General features: G+C 36.3%; 1 protein-coding gene across 1 annotated transcript in view; it reads left to right on the top strand.

Moving 5' to 3' along the window:
* The window catches only part of LOC149572952 (Peptidyl-tRNA hydrolase II (PTH2) family protein), a 172,769-nt gene that overhangs the window by 114,809 nt on the left and 35,861 nt on the right, over positions 1-22,099 (top strand). The window contains exons 6-7 of the mRNA XM_089814082.1: positions 9,919-9,988; positions 10,314-10,340. Coding sequence (XP_089670208.1) covers positions 9,919-9,988; positions 10,314-10,340 — 97 coding nt within the window. The remainder of the gene's footprint in view (positions 1-9,918; positions 9,989-10,313; positions 10,341-22,099) is intronic.

Genomic DNA, 22,099 nt, shown 5'->3' with positions numbered 1-22,099 from the left:
ATTGGAAGCTTCTAATTAATGTTGTGTGGTGAAGCTTTTTGAGTGAAGTTACATTTTGGCAACAAAAAAGGTATTTGTAGGTTATAAATACAAACCCATTAGTTGAGAAAAGCACACTAGGATAATTTATTTACTTTTGTTGCCTTTGTGGCTTTTTCTGAGTTCTGATATTTTGTGACCTTTGCTGAAGTATAAGGGTTGAGTATGAGATTGTAAGAAGTTCTTGGCAATTGTGCTCAAGTATACAATTGGCCAACATCTCCTATTGTATTTGCTGTGGCTAAGGAGAATAATCTTGAATATATTAATTGCTTTTAAAATCTGGCTGAGGGTTTTCTTGAGAAGTTCTAGTGATTCTAAGAATTGCATTGAAGGCTGGCTTGCAAATTGCTGCTGTGGTATTGTATTTTGCATATCTCCTACTGTTCATCCTGTAGAATGGAATTTGTGAGACTTGTTTGAATTGTGGAGAGAGTTTGAAGAATTTCCCATTTCACTTTGTTGCTGCAAACTGGAATTCGAATCTGGTCTGAAGGTTGATGTCTAGCTCCTAAAGTTAGTGATTCACATTTCAATATCGACTACAGCCTCATCCAAGGTTTGGAGATTGCGTTTATGAGTTGGGCGGTTTACAAATAATCTGAAAATCATTTCCAGACCTGCTGTTAGCTGTATAATGAGTCTGCAATTGAATCTGAAAGGGTGCGTTTGAATCTAAGGTCCCATCATTGATAAGTTTAGGTGCGAACTCCTCCATATCAAAATGCAAATCATTATTGTTGGAGCAGCATTGTCTATGAACAGAATCATGGCAAGCAAGTAGGTCATGTGGGGGCAGTAAATTCAATATTCCAGCTTGCGTGAGTACTTGGATCAACTTGGTTGAATGCAATTGGTCATACAACACTGGGAATTTGGACCAAAATCAGGCATCAAATTCTGGAGCTGTTAATAGTTGCAATCAGGAGTGAATGACAGGTTCCTTTAGTTTGAATTTGTATTTTGGAAATCAGCTATCATAGCTATTGTTTATGTTTCAATAGAATCTGGAAATTAAGTTACATAGTTTGCTTCGGCTAATTGTAATTGTAATTTCATTTCATTCAATTCAGACTTATATACTCTCAAAAAATTACAAAAAAACTGAGCAAACTGAAAAAAGCAGAAAATTCATACATCCTTCAGCACTTCTTAGTCAGGGGTAAAATAGGGTTCTTTACACTTTAGCACTTGAAGGAGCTACATTAGACTTGGACAACCCGACCTTTGGTTCTTCATCTGTGACCAATTTTGTCTTCCTCCATGAACATCTCCAACCCTTTCCTAAAAGACAAAATGGATGATGATCCTAAGCCTATCGTAGCCTATACAACTAGACTATACATACTATAAACTAAGGCATATGCCATAATACTGGACATCCCTAAAAAAATGGATGATGATCATAAGCCTATCCTAGCCTATGCAACAAGATACCAGCCAAATACTAGAGATACCACAAACTAAGGCATATGCCATATGTCTTGGCGGACATATTCTTTGCTTTTAGCACTTGAACAAGCTACAATAGACTTGGACAGCTCAACCTCCGTTTCTTCGTCACTGTGGCCAACTTTGTCTTCCTCCATGAACACCTCAACCCTTTCCAAGCTTTGCTCACTTGGACATGCATAATGCTCATTAATAAGTGCAAATTCCTTGTGATTGTGGGAATTCGTTCAACAAAGGCTCTGTAGTTCTCTATAATTTAAATAGGATACACTTCCGCAGGGTGATCTCTTATCCCAAAGTTACTCTTAGGAATGCGTAGGTTGTCATTAGTGTTGTTTAAAACATCATCCAACTCTTCCAAAAGGAATCCCTTGAAAAGGCTTCTGCACTGTTCTCCCAAGTCTGCCTTATCCTAGTCAACATGGAGGATCATTGCAATAAACATACCTATAACTTCAGTATTCATTTTTGCCCTATGAGTAATTAGGGAGAATTCTTTACCTATAATCCTAAGAATCCATTTTCAAAGCTACTCCTAAATGAACACTCAAAGATTCCCTTATACAAGGATAAAAAATAGTATAAAAGGTTTAAGATATCAATAAAAATAACTGCAAGATACATGTGAACTATGCTCATGAATGATCATACCATCATTTCTGGATAAATTAATGGGAGCGCCAAACAATTATATCAAACAATGGCAAAAAAATATGAGAGTGGAAGAAGAAAATAAATAATCTTACAGAAAAAAATGGGGCCTAGGAAACCATAGTGGGATATTCTAGTAGCTAGGGATCCCAGAGGCATGGCTCAAACAAAGAGTGCAAAAATAAAGAGGAAAAAAGACAAACTAAAAGCCAAAGGGAGAGAAAGCAAGATCAATAAAAAGGGCCCCAACCTAAGAAATAAAATTAGCCCAAACATCAATCGAAGCATCCAAAAAAGGAAAGAATATACACACACACGTGCATATATATAAATAAATATATATTTATATCTATGCCTCTCTCTCTCTCTATAAAGATAAATATTGATATATAAAATTATATAAAGGCAATGAAAAGACAAAAAAGGTATGAATAATAGAATAAATATAAAAATGAGACAAACCACATAAAGGAAAGGCATAGAAGGAAGAAAGAAAGTAGAACCAACGCAACACAAGAAAGGAGAAGAGGAGGGGAGAGGTATATGGACATAACATACCATCAGTATATCATCAAAGATACCAAATCGCAAAGAATCTATCCTAAAGTCATCTACAAGGATGAGAAACGTACCCATACCAAGATCAAACATAAAACCCCTGCAGATAAGGTCTAAGAAACTGTAATGCTCTGTTGAAGAGGAGAAACTACGATCCGGTACCTCTAAACCCCTAGTCTAAAATCTCACCTACCCTCACATACCCCATCTACCCCTTGATTGGCTGGCTTATGCATCACTTCATTACCTTCTCTGAAAATATGGTAATTGTATAATGTCTAAAGAATTTAAGGTTTTCCATGGATCTCTTAATTAATCCACTAAGAGCAAATTTGGGGTGTTCACCCATCTGATTGCATTAATTGCTAAGACTGAATCTCTTTCAATTTCCAAATTTTCAATATGGAGGTCTTTGCATAATATCAATTCTTCAATAAGGGCTGTAAATTCATCATAGTTGTTCAATGCTATAACGATGGGTGGAGAATATAACAGGTAGGCTAGGAAAATAATGAATTTGGTCTTTACAAAGAGGATTCTGATATTAAGGGACCTAAGATGCTTCTATTTAAGAGGGAGGAACATGCAATGATAGAGATGACTGACTGGGGACGTGGACTTGTTGATGATGAGGTTGGTCATGCTGATGGAGATGGTGGCTTTGCTATTAAGATTGAAATCTATGGGAATTTGACAGTCTAAATAAAGTTCTATATATGACTAGTCATTAGTTCCATTGTTCTATCAGGGATGACAACTCTTCATAGATTAAGAGTTATATTTGGTTGGTTTTTGATATATTTGCTCGGTGGTGTTAAGAACGTAACCTGAATATTGCTACAGGTCTGTTAGTACGGGCTGTACATTCTTTTATGGATAATATATATCCAATGATTGATAATTAACACATTTATATCTTTCCTAGAGAAGCTGGTGATTTCCAAAGGGTGTTCTTGTTTAGCATTTAACTTAACTAATGCTTAGTTTGTTAAATATATTCAGACTCATTGAAATTGGCAACTTAGGAATAATTTTGTGTTATTACCAAAACTAATGGTCATGTCCCTTGAGGAACATACCCTCTAGATGGGATATATGTAGGGTTGAGAATGTAGTTTGGAGAACACACACAATACAAGCAGTCTGATCTACAAGCATTCTCCTTCCCACGGATACATAGCAAAGTTGTTCAATCACACAAGTTCGAATTTAGAGGACTGGACCTGTGGTAAGCACATAAGGATATCTGCCTCTCAAATCTGAATATACATATTGCTGGAAAGATCATTCTCAGCAACTCTGAGTCTGTTTTAAGGCTCACGAATTTGCAGATCTGTACATGGTATCAGAGCCAAGTTACCAGATCTAGGGCTCTGCAAATTTTTCAATAATCAGAACTTTTATATATTCAGTAGTTGTCTTCCATTTCCAATGGCATATACAATGAGGCCTGAGAACAGATTCGATAGGAAGGAACACTTTGAAGCATGGAAATTTAGAATCTTGATGATTCTTGAAGAAAACAATGTTAAACAATTTGTTGATGGAGCATCCAAACAGCCACTAGTTGAACCTCACAAATCCATATGGACCAATGGAAATAAAAAAGCCATTCAAATCATCTTGGATGGAGTTAAGAATGATATCGTACCTATGCTTATGAAACACCAAACTGCCTATGATATGATGAACGCATTATGGAATGCATTTGAAATAAACAATGCAACCAGGGTCCTTGCATTAAAAAGGCAACTGAATCACATCCAAATAAAGAAAGGAGAATCAATAAACTCTTATTTCCTAAGAGTTGCTGGCATTAGAGATGAATTGTCAAGCATAGGAACCATCATTAATGACACCAAACTAACACTCATGGCCATAGATGGATTGCCAGAATCATGGAAAACTTTTGCACAAGGAATAAGTGCTAGATATCAACTTTCGGACTTTAATAAGCTCAAGAATGATTGTCTTCAAGAAGAGTCAAGAAAGCTAAAGAAAGGAGGAAAACCAAAAGTAGAAGATGAAGAACTTCACGTTCTTAATGCAAACTCCTATAAAGGCAAGAAAAAGAACTTCAAAAAGAAAGGGGGAAATCAGAAGAATGGAAAGCCCAAGAAAGATCTATCTAAAATAAAGTGTTTCAAATGTGAAAATTTGGACACTATAGATCTAATTGTCCAGAAAACTCCAAACAACAGGCAAATTATACTAATGTTATTAGAGAAGAAGAGACTTATGACCTTAAGAATCATGTTTTGTATTCCTCTCTATCAAATGAAATCTCAAATAAGGCATGGATAATCGATAGTGGATCTTTAATACATATAACGGGATATAAAAGAAACTCTAGACTCCTTATCGGAGAAAGTCAACTGTGAAGTTACTATTGGTGATAACTCTGCACACTCAGTTGAAGGAATTGGTAGCTGTAGTTTGAAACTAAAGACAGGATATACTCTTCTTCTTAAAGATGTACTCTATGTACAAGGGGTTAAAAGAAACCTAATCTCAATTACAGCGTTAGAAGATGATGGACACAATGTTGTATTCGTGGATGGCAAAGTATTAACTTGGGCTAAGAACTCTTCCATCAAGAAAGCTAAAGTAATTGGTCAAAGAAAGGGATATTTGTATGAATTGAATATAGAACCCAGTAGATCCATTCAAGCCCTAGTTTACAAAGCAGAAGATTCAAACGAAATATGGCATAGAAGATTAGGGCATCTAAACTATAAAACCTTGTCAACTATGGAAAAGATGGTTACCGGATTACCTAAATTAAATAAAGATCACCCTAGTATTTGTAAAGGGTGTGCTCTGGGTAAAAGTACTAGAAGCCCCTTTCATGATAATACTAGGAAAGCAAATAATGTACTTGAGTTAATTCATTTAGATTTATGTGGACTTATGTCCGTTCCCTCTCTTGGAGGATACTGGTATTATATCTTGTTCATAGATGACTTCTCTAGCAAAACATGGATTTATTTTTTAAAATACAAGGAATCAGAAGAAATCCTACAAAGATTTAAAGAATTCAAAGCATTAATTGAAAATTTTTTAGGACATAAAATTAAAACCCTTAGAACAGATAATGGAGGAGAATATACCTCAGACTTATTTAAAAGGTTTTGTAAAGAATCAGGGATCAAGAGGGAGTACACTGTTCCTTATAACCCAGAACAAAACGGGGTAGCTGAAAGAAAGAATAGGACAATTATAGAAGCTGCTAGGGCTATGATTTTTGACCAAAATCTAGAATACTATCTTTGGCCAGAAGCCTCTTGTACTGTTGTATACATTCAAAATAGAAGCCCTCACTCCTATCTTAAAGATAAAACCCTTGAAGAAGTATTTACTAAAGTAAAACCCAATATAAGTCATCTCAGAATTTTTGGATGTCCTATATATATTCATGTTCTAAAAGAAAAGAGAACCAAGTTAGAACCATCTGGGAGGAAAGGTATATTTGTAGGGTATAGTGAAACTTTTAAAGCATATAGAATTTTCATACCTGGACAAAAAACTATTGAACTTAGCAGAGATGTAATCTTTGACGAAGATCTTGCAGCAAAAGAGTAGTAAGTTCCAATGAACCCTCTCCTTTATCAAGTTATGAAAGAATTAGTGAATCTGAATCCCAGAGGGAGAACTTAGAAGAGGTCGAAGATGAAATAAGCCTTGAGGAAAGTTCAAAGAAAAGACCACTTTGGGCCATAAAAACAGTTGAAGCAGCTCAAGACTTTGCTGCACCTTCAGGATTAGTCAGACAAAGTAAAAGACCTAAAAGATTCTCTAGTCATACAACAAATATGATTGATTTATCGAAAATAGAGCCAATCAATCCTTCTGATGCTATTAAACATCCAGCCTGGAAAGAAGCTATGACAGAAGAATACTAGTCAATTATGAAAAATGATGTTTGGGAAATAGTTCCAAGGCCAAAAGGAAAATTTGCTGTTTCTTCCAAATGGATATTCAAAATAAAACATGCTGCTGATGGGAGTATTGAGAAATATAAAGCCAGATTTGTAGCCAGAGGTTTTTCTCAAAAAGAAGGGATTGATTATGAAGAAACCTTTGCTTCTGTTGCCAGATATACTACCTTTCGAGCTGTTTTAGCAATTGCCACATCTAAGGGATGGAAGGTACATCAGATGGATGTAAAGACAACATTTCTCAATGGAAAGATTTTAGAAGAAGTCTATCTGGAGCAACTAGAATGATTTGAAACCCGTGATCCTAATGCCTTTGTTTGTAGACTCAAGAAAGCTCTTTATGGGCTTAAACAGGCTCCCAGGGCCTAGTATGAGAGGATTGATAAATATCTCACTGGCTTAGGGTTCTCCAAGAATGAAGCCGATCCAAACTTATATTATAAAAGAGATAAAGATGGTATGGTAATACTGATATTGTATGTTGATGATTCATTAATCACAGGTGATGATCATCTTATAGATCAGTGCAAGAAAGATTTAACTAGAGAATTCGAGATGAAAGACTTGGGGCTTCTCCATTACTTCCTAGGATTGGAAGTACGACAAAATTTTGATAGTATCATACTGAATCAAGGAAAGTACACTTTAGATATCTTGAAGAAATTTGGAATGTGGAATTGCAAGTCTATGTCTTCTCCAATGGAGACCAATTTGCATAAACTTAAAAAAGCAGTTGCAGAATCACCTCCAATAGATTCTACTCTCTACAGGTAGATGATTGGGTCCCTGATGTACCTAGTAAATACAAGACCTGATATTTGCTATGCTGTTCATGCTTTAAGTCAGTTTATGTGTGAACCTAAGGAGATTCACCTAGTTGCTGTTAAACACATTATGAGATGCCTACAAGGCACTCTTAATTATGGACTCAAATATGAGAAAGTTGCTGTAGATTTGCATGGATTCACCGATTCAGATTGGGGTGGAAGTGTTAAAGACAGGAAAAGCACTTTAGGATGTTGTTTCAGTTTAGGATCAACTATGATTTCATGGATATGCAGAAAGCAGCCTTTAGTAGCTTAGAGCTCCATAGAAGCAGAATAAATTGCAGCAGCAATAGCCTCTCGAGAAGCAGTATGGCTGAGGAAGTTACTTGTGGGATTCATTGGACAAGCCATGAATCCTACAATCATTCATTGTGATAATTAGAGTTCCATCAAGCTCTCGGTGAATCCAGTTTTACATGACAGATCCAAGCATATTGAAATTCTTTACCACTATGTAAGAGATATGGTAGATAGGAATTATGTAAAATTGGAATACATTTGTACTGTAGATCAGACAAAAGACATATTTACCAAACCCATATTTAGAGTAAAGATATAACATTTCAGGAAGAGACTTGGTATGGTTGAGTTGTAATTCATTTGTACTCTTTTGATTATTAATAAAATAATTTTATTTTTGTTAGGCTATTGACTGTTATGGGCTCCACCATGTGTAATCATTATTTGAGAAGTGACGATCTTTGAAATAATGAATACTTGTGTAAAAGACATTATGAGAGATGACAATCTCTTAGATAATGTATTAAACAGTAGATTTTACTGTAAGATCTAGATGAGTTTTAGATCATCTTGTGTCATTGACATTGCTATGTTCATGGGTCACAAATTGGATAAAGGAAGAATTTTAGAAATTCTCCAAGTTTATCCTGTATTATGGGAGATCTTCAACTCAAGATCTCGTTGTGATATAGAAATACCAGTTTCTATGAGCCACAACATGTATCTTATCACTAGTAGCAGTGATTTGTATCATGTGTTCTATGATACTACGTACTAAGAAGAGACAGACAGATATAGAGTATTAATTTTTGCTTAACATCTGTATTGATGTTGCTAGATATGATATCTCTCTGCAGAATTATCAGGTTAAGAGGGAGTGTTAAGAACGTAACCTGAATATTGCTACAGGTCTGTTAGTACGGGCTGTACATTCTTTTATGGATAATATATATCCAATGATTGATAATTAACACATTTATATCTTTCCTAGAGAAGCTGGTGATTTCCAAAGGGTGTTCTTGTTTAGCATTTAACTTAACTAATGCTTAGTTTGTTAAATATATTCAGACTGATTGAAATTGGCGACTTAGGAATAATTTTATGTTATTACCAAAACTAATGGTCATGTCCCTTGAGGAACATACCCTCTAGATGGGATATATGTAGGGTTGAGAATGTAGTTTGGAGAACACACACAATACAAGCAGTCTGATCTACAAGCATTCTCCTTCCCACGGATACATAGCAAAGTTGTTCAATCACACAAGTTTGAATTTAGAGGACTGGACCTGTGGTAAGCACATAAGGATATCTGCCTCTCAAATCTGAATATACATATTGCTGGAAAGATCATTCTCAGCAACTCTGAGTCTGTTTTAAGGCTCACGAATTTGCAGATCTGTACAGGTGGAGCTAACATTACGCTCTTGTATTAGTCCTTTCTAAGTTATTTTTTCTTATTTGGTTGTTTTTTTGATCCATTTGCTCAATGGAGCTAGCATAATGTTGTTCTAGTGCTTTTAGAGTTCACGTGAGTCGTGATATTTGTAGAAATTTTTATTAAAATATAAAAAGAAAAATAATTTTTTATCAGGGCATCCTCAATGTCTGAATACAAACATGAGCAATATGTGTGAAAAATATAGATGTTGTGCCTTTCCGTGTAAGTCTTACTTTTCGTTAGTATTTCTTGTAATTTGTTTTTGATATTTTGAAAATATCTATTGGATGTCTATAGAATTCAATATTACTATTTCTTAGGATTGCACTTGAGCAACATCTAGATACGGATGCATCTCTAGAGAATCACATCCATATTAAGATTGGATATGCATATATAAGATGGATGAGTATGCATCTGATAACATAGAGAATTAGATGGTAAAACAATTATTTGATAACTTTCACCGAGTTATTTCCTGGTACGTATGTAATGGAAAAACAGATCAACAGTTATGAATGGATAACGCTTTGGCATCTTCTTTAATGAAAGGCTTGAAGGGCTGGAAAGCTATTTTAGCACTCTCCATGGCTAGGAAAAATTCTATTAGTTAAATAGATTAAAAAAATGGATGGATGAAACATGTCAATTGCCACTGGTTTTCCGTAGCACATGTTTCATTGTTCAATTAAAATCAATTTTTATGGTTCTAGTGGTGTTATGCTGCATGTATTTTATTCACGAGATATGTGTGGCCTGTGATTTGAAACAGAATCGAGCAAAGACATTAAAGTTGCCTACACATATTACAATTGATGCTGGCAAAACACAAATTGCTCCCAGTATGTTACTTTAATACCTACATTTGTAGACTATTATAGTATTCCTGGCATGTATGTTTTTTATTAAATAACACATGAACGAATGGAAAATAGGAATTGGTTATCACAATGAGGGTGTTAGGTCCGTGGACATAAGAAACTGAAATAGGCTTGCAAACACATATTTCTTGGTTGTTTTTGGTGTTATATATTTGAATGTTGCTCATTTAGTCCTGAAATATTTCGTTTATATCCATATGAGGGGCCAAAGAATTACTTTTGATTGTCAAAAACTTGATATAATAACTTCTAATAATTGTTCATTTGATGTTACTTTTGCTTGCAGATTCAAGAACTGTAATGGCAATCCTTGGTAAGGTTTTAACTTTTGTCTCTTAAGCCTAATATTATCACAGGTCCTCGTTCCAAAAATTTCCAATACATTTCTTATCGTCTCTTTACTTGAGCTTATTTATTTCTTAATCCTTCTCAGTTTTGTTCACCCCCTGAGTTATTCTTGTAGGAATATGAAATATTGGTCCACAGTTGATATATTGAAGTATAATGCTCATTTATCTGATTTAAATGTTTTATATGTTCAATAGGTAGCATTCTCAGTGTATTTGTCAAAGGTATTATTTTCCATTTGGAATGTTCCATGCATGAACAGGTAGCATTCTCAGTGTATTTGTTAAAGGTATTATTTTCTATTTGGAATGTTCCATGCATGAAAAGGGGGAGTGGAAATGGAAACCACTATATTTTGAAACAAGACAACTTTTATGCTTATGCTAAGAACTCATTTCACATGTTTGAGAAGTTTGTACGCTCTATAATTGAGTTGCTATTCATCTAGGCTGAAAATATGCAAAGAGGGCCCATTAATCAAGCATGCTTGAGAATAGGACTTCTTGGCATATCAAGACACTAGCCCTTGTTTCTTGGGGATACATCTGCACCTCTTAGTCCTCTTGTCAATTCCCCTTCCGACCATTCTAATCTATGTGCAATTCTGCTGTCAAAGCATCAATTTTAGGGTTTATTGTGTACCTCTAGGTGTCCTCTTTCTGTATTTCTGTGTTTCTTGATCCTCTAAAGTGTAATTGGTGGTATATAGGAATACCCCCAAATTGTTTGGGGTGGAATAAAGGATAGGGCATTTTAGTAGCAGCTTCATATGAAAAGCTAAGCTTTACTGGTTTAATGCAAATAAGTCTGCTTCTATTACTGTTCATGAGATGATTATTTCTGAAATATTGAATGATAACTTAAACGTTTTGTTATTGGTTAAGAACTCTGTTGTATTACAGCTTCAGCTCATATCTCATCTAGACAGGTCAACTTTTGTCATGGCTCAATTAAATGAAATAATCTCCAGCGATGCTATGCTGGCATACGTCATGTCGTGTTCTCGTAGGTGAAATTGCTAGTGTGGCAATGTGGTTGGATTTCTCGGAGATAAAGAGTCACTGACAACAGTTACACCTAGAGGAGCATCGCGTGGTTGAAGAAAATGTTGCATTTCCAATCTATTGTTTCATGCTTCAATGTAATGCCCCTGTTTTTGGCAAGTCTACGTAGTTGGTGGAGTTAGCTCATCATAACGATCCTTGTGAACTGACATGGTGTTTTAGGGGTCCCAACTGTAGATTTACTATTTTTAGTAGGTCTATTTTTGACAGTTGCTATTTTCGGCAGTGTAGTGGGTGGCTTTAGCAATTGGTCGTCACTTGCAATAAATAAAGTTAATAATTGCTTGAGCTCTTATTTATTCATTAATTATTAAGTTGCATTATTATAATAATGTTTATATTATTATAATAATGACATTAAGTGATATTTCTAAAAAGTGTGTTGAAAAGTTTCTAGTGTTGAGTTCTTTTGGGAATCTTCCACAATTTTTGAAGTGAAGTTTTTTAGGAAACTTTGGCCAACGAAGGATTATAAATGAGAGCTCATTTCATTTGGAAAATCACACTTGATTATATATTTTCTTTTTGTGCCTTTGTGGCTATTTTCATGAGTTCTAATTTATTTTCCCTTGCTGAGGTATAAGGGTTTGAAGCTGATTGTGCCTTCCACAGCTGAGGTATTGTGGATTTAGTTTTCAGAATCATTATTGTTTCCTCTTACTGTATGAACTGTGGCTGAGGAATGAATATTTATTGGTTGAGTCTTCCTTACTATATTGGATGTTGCTTGTAAGACTTGTTTGCTGAAAGTGAATTTCAAATATCTCTTTGCATACTTGGGATTCATTGTCAAGGTTTGGCGTCCAATAATTGACAGCAGAGTGGATCTATTGCTGCAAATCCAATACTCTTTACTAGCAAATATAAGTGCCCAGGTATTTGATTCATTGCACGCTAGGGCATTGTTGAGTTGGTTATTATGCATTCACAGTATTGGGGCAGTTTATTTCTAAATGCAAGCAAATTTTCTATGGGAGCATTTGTCATTTAAGGCAGCCATTTATCACCTAATAGGGGTGCCTTGATTGCTATAATCTGGATGCATGTATAGCTACAATCAAGCGTTTGAAATGGTGCAGACCTGCAACCAAGATTCTGGGCCTGTGATTGGTTGTTTTAGAGGCCGTGCTGAAGAATTAAAGGCTATGTTGCTAAGCCTGGGTGTGTCAACCAATTAGCAGAGGCTGCGTTTCAATTGGCAAGGCTTGCATCCCATCGTCAAGGTCTTGTTTTGACCAGCCAGTGGCAATGTTAGTAGTTGGGAAGTCAACACGTCATTCCTACTTATGTGCTAGGTTCCAAATTGCTTACAAATCCCAAGTAGAAGTTTATAGAATTATAAAATAAAGGAAAGAGATTCAATATTGTCTATTTAGCCAAAATTCAATATTGAAATTTTAGTATTTTCAATTGTGATAAAATCAGTGTAACCTGGAGACTCGCACCCCCCTCCCAAACCTTGAAGTACCCGTCCCTGAGACGTCCCCGCACCGGGTACTTGAGTACCCAAGCACCCTCACCTTCACCATTCCGCAACCATGCTGCCATTGGGATGTGTACTTAAATTTCTATTTGAATTTTGATTTTTGAATGTTACTATTGGGTATGTAATACGTTACTATGTTGAATGTTAATGGTTTTAAATCATGTTGCAATTTTGCTATGTTCAAGTATTTTAGTTTGGTATGTTCTAGTGAACTACTGAAATATCATTTCGTAACTAGCATTTCAAGTTCTGTATGTATACTATACAACATCCCTCTTTGGCCCATCCTCCCCTTGTCACCGTCCCCTGGCCATCCCGAAAATGAGGCCCATTTTCCCCGCATCTCAGAAACTCGCCCTGGTGTCTTGCTGTCTCGAAGTAGCCCCATATTGGTGTAACATTGGATAAAATATTATGATAACTGAATTGCTTGCTAATTGTTTGACAAAATATCAAACTTTTGATTAGTTAAGGTAATTGATGTGTTAAGGCTTAATTGCTGAACTATAACTGGATAGGGGTTTTTACATTCAATCTACAAGACACTCATTGCCTGGAGTTATCCTTGGACCCGTATGATCTGTTTTATGAGGTTTCGACCTAAGCTTTCGCCATTTGACAGTATTGTGTTTTATTTTTGTCAGCATCCACATATCATCATGGATTTAACCTCTCTATAGTCAGACATAGCTATTTCTCAATTCTAAATACTTAGCTGGAGTATTAGGTTTGGAGTTTCGATATGTTTTAGAAGTTTGAACATTATCTGATAGATATTCTATTATGAGTATTATACATTGATTGATTTTCTAATTCAATCGATCTTATTACTCATATCAATTGTATTAGTGCTTGGATGAGATTATTGTGTTAGTCTCTGTCTTCATCTTTCTGGACATTGAAATACTTTCATATTGGAACTCTGTAAACATTCTATTTTGATAATAAAATTGCAGGTTTTGTGGGCTGGGATGTTTTCCTCTGTGAAGAGGTTTTTTCCTAGGATAATTCTCCTCTCTTAGTTTAATTTTGGTTCTAGTTTTAACATGGTATCAGAGCAAGGTTCTTGCCATCAAGCTTGAACCAAAATCCTTCTCCTTTTCCTATAATTTCATTCACTTCATTATGGTGCTTGGTCTGGAAGTTGAAGACAGACTAGAATGAGCCTCAAATTTTATATCCTAGAAGTCTAGAATTTTGTTGGTTCTTGAAGAAAATGATCTTCTCAGTTATGTGGAATCTGAAGTTACAGAGCCAGCTGATAATGCAGAGAAAGAAACCTGGAAGAAGAATAAGACCATGGCAAAAAGTATTATTATTGATTCTATGAAAGATCATCTAGCTGCAATCTCCAAGTTAAAATCTGCTAAGGAAATGTGTGATTATCTTCACATATATGAGTTTAATAACACAAGCAGAGCCCTGGCCTTCCAAAGGCAACTTCTCCATATCGAAATGAACAGAGGAGACTCCGTTGTTTCTTTCTTTTTGAAAATAATAGAATTAAAGGATCAGTTAAGTTCCAATGGAGATTTCATTAATGACAAAGAACTTGTAATGCTTTCCATGAATGGTCACCCACTCTTGGGAATCATTTATCCAAGGTATCATGTCATGTCCCCAAATTTTAATGTAATAATTAGATTAAATTAATTAATTAACTGGTCTGAGAATTTAAGTAATAAAACAAAAGGACCTTTAATTAGTTACTTTAATTAATTAATATGGGGCCCAAGTTAATAATATTTGTATTTGTGGTTTCGATTGATTTAGTATATCTCAAACCCATTTTTATTTTAATTGTTTTTGTAGCTGTTCCCGTCAACTATCTTTGTGAACCCTCGGGAGTTCCTCCAAAGGGTAGTTAAGCATGCCGTGTAGGTAGTAGTTATGCGATTTGATTTATTATTCTTTGTGCAATGAGTTCCCATTGGGATTCTCTGTATTGTTTTCCATTTCGGAAGTGAAAGACCTTCCCTACTTGGCTATTTCGGTTTCGATGGGATTCAGCCTTCACCCGATTTCGTCTTTGTATTGTTTTCCATTTCGGAAGTGAAAGATCTTCCCTACTTAGTTTCTCCGGTTTCGGTGGGATTCAATCCTCACCCTATTCCATTGTTGTATTACTTTGCTTCAGATTTGGCAAATCCAGTACACCATTTTAGTTTGGAATATATATATCTATTTGTAGTTATCATAATATACTTTGGTGTCTTTTTGTACAATTTCCTTGAGTTGTCAATCCATCCTGGAGGACTTAGCTTGAGCGTATCTAAAGATCAATGCTGTACTGCATCAACTTCGTCATGTGTGACATCTTTAATTCCTTGTTGTACGGGTAATCTACCATTACTGTATGACATCCTTTTGTCACACCGTATGGACCCTCAATCTCTACCTTGCTTACCGTATAGCCTTCCACCAACCGTACTGGCTTGTATCACCAATTGTACGACTTACTATTTCCACAGTACGACCCTGCTTAGTTGTCACCGTATTGCCTGCATTCCCTACCATACGACCTTGCCTGTTGCCATCGTACGACCCTTGTTGTGGCCACCATACGACCACTATCCTCCCCATCAATCGTACGGACATTGGTTTCGCCTCTAGGCCCAGCAAAAGTCGATTTGAAAGGTCTAGTTTTGGAGTGGATGAAGGGCATCCTTGGTTATTGCTGGAAATGAACATTACAGTGGTATTAGAGTTGGTGATTCTGCCAACCTGTTGGGAGAATAGAGAGCTTTGACTTGGATTACACTATGGCTCAGTTTCGAGCCGATTGGAGGGCGCATATGTTAGTCAAATATTCCAAGAATACTTTTGCGTGCCAACTATTGGATGGTCAAGTACATGATGACAGATACAAGGTGGTTGGTGAAATCATTTACCACAAAGACAAAATCTACTTGGTACCTGAGTCCAAGATGAAGGAAATGATTCTGGAAGAAGGTGCTTGCACAAATATCATTGAACCAATGCTCGACGATCAACTTAATGGAAATTTGGGTTCTACTAGTGAGCCTCCGAATAAGCAAGCTCAATCGGAAGTTGTTCAGCTTCCTGTGGATGCAGATTCGATCAAGGATTATTTGCAGGAGTAATCTTTACAGTTGGCTAATTATGAAAGTCTATTCTCCAGTGGCAATCATGATGAATTACACAGATGAACTTCAAGTTTGGGATCTTGGTGACTCAGGATGGGATGATATTTATATTAGAGTGGCGCAACAAATGCTTAATGACAGTGCGGTGCAAGGGAGGTTTGATGACCATTCACTCATTTTGCTTGCGTGTTTGGTTTGGGATCCTGGTGACTCAAGACATGACAATATTTATATTAGAGTGGCGCAGTAAAAGTTTGAGTGAAATGTGGTGTTGCGTAGGATTGATGTCATTTCACTTGTCTTGCCTGCATGTTTGATTTGGGACCTTGGAGGTGTTGGCATTTTGTTCAACGATGGATGGGCAGCAAGGATTTGTCATGTCCCCAAATTTTAATGTAATAATTTAATTTGAATAATTAATTAACTGGTCCCATAATTTAAATAATATAACAAAAGGACCTTTAATTAGTTTAATTAATTAATATGGGGCCTAAGTTAATAATATTTGTATTTGTGATTCAGATTGATTTAGTATATCTCGGACCCATTGTTATTTTAATTTTTTTCGTAGGTGTTGTCCTCAACTATCTTTGTAGACCCTCGGGAGTTCTTTCGAAGGGTATTTATGCACAGCGTGTAGGTAGTAGTTGTTATGCGATTTGGCTTATTATTCTTTGTACTGCAAATTCATGTTGGGATTCTTTGTATTGTTCACTATTTCGAAAGTGAAAAACCTTCACTACTTGGCTATTCTGGTTTATGTGGGATTAAACCCTCACCCTATTTCGTCTCTGTATTACTTGCTCGGATTTGGCAAATCCGCACACCATCTCTGTTACAGATTCATCTATATATATTTATATCACTGGAATTGGATTGAATTATTTGCACTGGCATTAATCGAGGTATTTGGCTAATATATGTCTTGGCATCTTTGAGTAGATCCCCTGACGACCCTCTACGACTTCCATACATCTCCCAAACGCTACCGTACAGACTGCCATTTTAGACCGTATGGTCACCCCAACCATTACCGTACGACTCCCTATGTCAACACATCACGATATAGCTTCCTCTCTTCAACTGTACGACCTCTCATCTCTTGCTAACATACGACTTGAACTACCACCATACAGTCTCCTCCACTCTACCTAGCCTACATAAACTCCACCGTATGGCCTCAATGCTACTGTACGACCTTTCATATTGTGCATTGAGACTCCATACGGCTTCCCCATTGTGCATCTGAAGAATACTTGATAGATTAGATTGTTGGAAGGGAAACGAAACATTACACATTGGTGGTGGAAATGAGCTGCCAAATTTTGATAGATTAAAAGATCAAATTGTATTCAAGAGAAATGTAGGCTGGAGGCAAGAGGAAATTCTTGTAAATCTCATAATGTGGAGGATCAAGTCCTTGCTGCTCATATTTCAAGCAAAAGATGTAGGAAAAGGAATTTTAAGAAGGTTGATGATAAGTATCCTTCCTCTTCTTTTGATTTTAAAAGGAAAAGAGATATATCCAAGGTGAAATGTTTTAGATGTGAAAAGAATGGTCATTTTTCTAAGAATTGGACACTGAAACTAAATCATCAAGTAGTTGTCACAAATGTGAAGGATTGATCTCCATCCAAACAGATGTGAAGGATTCATCTCCATCCAAGAACTCTAGCGACTATTCAGAAGAATTTCTATTCATTTCAGCTTTATCTAGCAATATTCCAGCTGATTGCAATACCTGGTTGATAGATAGTGGCGCTTCATCATAATTCAGGAACACCTTTCAAATTTGATTAAAAAGGACTCTCACTTGCAAGTTATTATTGGTGATGATGCATCTTACTCTGTGAAAGGGGCTGGTAACAGTTCATTTAAATTAAACTTTGGTATTCCTTTACATCTTAACAATGTTTTGTTTATCGTAGGAAATCAAAAGAAATTTAATTCTCATTTCAGCATTAGAGGATAAAGGTTTTAATGTGGCTTTCACTAATGGAAAGGTGCTTTGCTTGGAACAAAAATTCTGATTTTAGTTCAGCTTAGGTGATTAGAGTTCTTCATGAAAGTCTTTACAAACTCTCAACAAATCAATTTCAAGTTTTAAGTCATGATGCTTCTAATAATAATTTGTTATGGCACAAAAGGTTCAGTCATCTCAACTTGAAATCTCTTTCTTCAATGAATAAGCTGCTTGTAGGACTTCCTAAGCTTAGTGCTTCCCCTAATGGTATTTGCAAAGGTTGTGCTTTGGGATAAAATACCAAGAGTCCTTTCCATTCCAGTGAAAGTAGGGCCAAGAACATTATATAATTGATTCATTTTGATATATGTGGTCTCATGTCTTCTGCCTCCTTAAATGGTTTTTGGTATTATGTAACATTTATTGATGATTTCTCTCACATGACTTGGATCTACTTTCTTAAATCCAAGGAATCAGATGAGGTTTTATCTAAGTTTAAGGAGTTTAAAGCCTTAATTGAAAACTTTTCAGAAAAGAAAATCAAGATACTTAAATCTGATAATGGAGGTGAATTCATTTCAGGTACATTTCAATCTTTTTGTGTTAAAGTAGGGATTAAGAGGGAGTTTTGCATCCCTTACAATCCTTAACAGAACGGTAATGCTGAAAGGAAAAATAGGGCCATATTTGAGGCTGCTAAAGCCATGATTCATGGTCAAGGATTGCAGATTGTTCTTTGGCCTAAGGCTTGCAGGACAACAATATATATTCAAAACATATGTTCTCACAAAGTTCTAAATGACATGACTCTGGAAGAAGCCTTTACGGGTTCTAAACCTGATATAATTCACTTTAAAGTATTTGGTCGATCGGTTTATATTCATGTTCCCAAAGATCTAAACTTGAACCATCATGCAAGAAGGGAATTTTTGTTGGTTCTAGTGAATCATCTAAAGCTTGTAGAATTTACATTTTGGGTCAAAAGATGATTGAATTAAGCTGAGATGTATCCTTTGAAGAAAATATTGAGTGTAAAAGTTCTATTGAACCTTCTCTAGATCTTGAAATGGATATTATAGTCAATTCTCAAGATCTTCCACTTGCTGCTCCATCTTCTCCCTACCACTTAGAGAGGGAGGATCCTTCTTTAGATTGCCCTCCTCCCAAAAATCAGATTGATTCAGATGTTGGTCAAAGTGTCAAAATGAATGAAAAGAAAAGACCCTTGTGGGCAAGAAATATTATGCAAGATTTTGAAAACTATTCAGCTCCTCGAGGAACTTTTCAGGAAAGTAAAAGGCCTCAAAAATTTGATGGTTATGTTTCTTTAATGTGTAATATCATCGACTCTGAACCTTCTTGTTTTGACTCGGCTATAGGACAGCAGGTTTGTAAAGATGCTATGTTGGAAGAATATGAATCTATCATGAAAAATGATGTTTGGGAGATTGTCCCCCATCCAAAAGGTATATCAGTTATTTCTTCTAAGTGGTTGATCAAAATTAAACATGCCGTAGATGGGAGGGTGGAGAAATTCAAAGTTAGATTTATAGCCAGAGGTTTCACTCAAAAGGAAGGGATAGATTATGATGAGACATTCGCTTCTGTGGCTAGATAAACTTCTATTATAACCATAGTTACATTGCTCTGTGGGATGGGTGGATGGCGGGACGAGGGGACAAGTTTCCGAGACAGGGGGACAGAGGGGCCTTGATTTGGGGACGGCGACAAGGACCAGGGAGGGGGGAGGGGTGGCGGGGGAGCATGGGTGTATATACTATACATATGGTACTTAAAATGTTAGTTATGAAAAGATGTACTACAATTATACAATGTACAATATAAAGATGTAAAAAACTTAAACATTGAACGTTGCTTTGAAGTTTTGAATTGGAACATCATGATTCATGATCAAATGACAAACAATGAACATTGAACATCAGCAAATGAAAGAGTGTCAAAATATATAAATTTAAATTTATACTATATATCAGATCAATAGTATGAGTATCTACTATCTAATAGTAATCAATGATCATATGTGTCATGACACAAAGATGATTACAATAAGTATCATGTGCCATGAATCTTGATATCAAAATAAGTATATAATGCAAACAAAACCTACAAGTCTCCAAGAATCTAAATCAAATTGCCAAATGAATGATCAATGATCATCCCTTGGAGGCTGGAAGTTGAAATTCATCGCCACTAGAACTATTAGTCTCTCCAAGATCAAGAGCCGAAAAGGGAACACCAACTAGCCCCGTGGCTGGATCGAAAGCATCCTCCTCATCAATTTGCAATAGCTCCTCGGGCTTTACATCCCATCGTGATGCTGGGCTCTCCTTGTGCACATGTGTCTTGCGGTCATCGATACGCAACACACTGTGTACAATCACTTGGTTCTCCGCTCTCTAAGAGGTAAGTCTATTCCTCTTAAGAGAGTGGATGAAGCTATGTGTAGACCAATTCCTCTCAGAAGTTGAGGAATTATAAACTTGAGATGAAAAATAATTGGCTAATGTGAGACTCGGGAATTAGAAGTTGAACAATGATCATTGAAAACTTAAATAGGTTCAAGTTGAGGAACTAAGTACTTGGGACAACAAATGAATAGCTAGTGTGATGGTTGTAGATTTTCCTCCATAAGCTGACCACCACAAAATGGGATCCTCTTATGCCATAGTCTTGCCTTTGCCACTTGATTGTAACCCTTAAGAGTAGCAAATTTGGTCCACTTAGTGCGAACCATAGCTGCTGTCTCAAGGTCATACATCCTATCTATGCACTTGAAGACCCTTCCTTCACCTGAAAAAAATAAAAAGTACAAATTATTAGCAAATATAAGAATCAAGATGCTAGTAATGCAAATGATTTCAATTTATAAAATGATAAAGAGTCTAAGACATAAAGTCTTAAAGATGATTAAAATGGGTAGTGCTATATAATAAATTAATAATATAAATGACCTCATCATTGTGAAGTGGTGTAACTCTACTAGGCCTAGTTATGTACCACTTCGGATTCATTGCATATGTAGCCATGTGTAAGGGTGTGTTAAGGATGTCCCATCTGAATAATAGGTTGAATATGATCATTGTAGAAGGCTAATTTGGGGTCTTTCTCTTGCACAACTGCCCTCATTTGCTCAAGCATAGAATCAATGCACTCGTACACCTCTCCAAGCTTTAGGAACTCCTTGGCGAAGCTTCTAAATGGTGCATGTGAGGTGTGGTGGTTGCAGATATACATCTCCACATCTCTAGCATCACTCACCACTCCATTTATCTAGCTAATCTTCCCTATGTCCTTTAGAGCATTGTTCATAGCATGCATACAACAAGGAGCCCACCAAATATGCCAATATGTGGCCTCAACAAGCCTCCCTGCAACTTTGCACACATGAGCTGCATCTGTCACTACTTGGACCACATTTTGTAGCCCGATCTCCTCAATGGTTTCTCAAAGAATCTAAAAGTGAAAATCAACATCTTTTCAATGCCTTGAACAATCAACCGTCTTGAAAAAGAATGGGCCCTCTGTGCATGTGACTATGACATTGACGAGTGGATGGTATCTAGTGTCCGTCCACTCATCCATGATAATGCTGCACCTTAAATCCTCCCAAGCAACCCTCATGCTCTCCATGGACTCACTAATCTTGGAATACTCATCTCCAAGATTTTAGTCCTCCATTTGTGCTTACCTGGTGGCACATATGATGGTAACCCCGCCTTTTCTACATTTTGAAATGTTTCAAAATAAAGAGACTGAGAAATATGAAGTGGAATGCATTGGCAAATAACATTCTCCCAATGCATGCATCTAACTTCTCTCTCATTTGGGCTACAAACAAATGTGCTATAGGGTTGTTGTCACTAGACTGTGCCCTGCATTTCCACTTGCTTGACTGGGCTGCTGCTACACCCATAGAGCTTTAAGTAGAGGAAGGTTTTGAGGCTGCCCCTAGCAATTTAGTAGCTGAAGCTCTATACTATGGTCTAGAAGAAGATATATGGTGGTTTTGTTGCCCCTGTATTTGTTGCTCATGCACCTGTTGTATAGTCTGAACCTGCTGCCTACCATCTAAGGTAGTAGGCA

Source organism: Cupressus sempervirens, chromosome 2 (assembly GCF_028749045.1).
Source record: "Cupressus sempervirens isolate cs-2001-9-10 chromosome 2, ASM2874904v1, whole genome shotgun sequence".
Classification (NCBI taxonomy): domain Eukaryota; kingdom Viridiplantae; phylum Streptophyta; class Pinopsida; order Cupressales; family Cupressaceae; genus Cupressus; species Cupressus sempervirens.
Note: the sequence above shows the minus strand (reverse complement) of the source record. Positions and strands in the feature narration are given on the sequence as shown.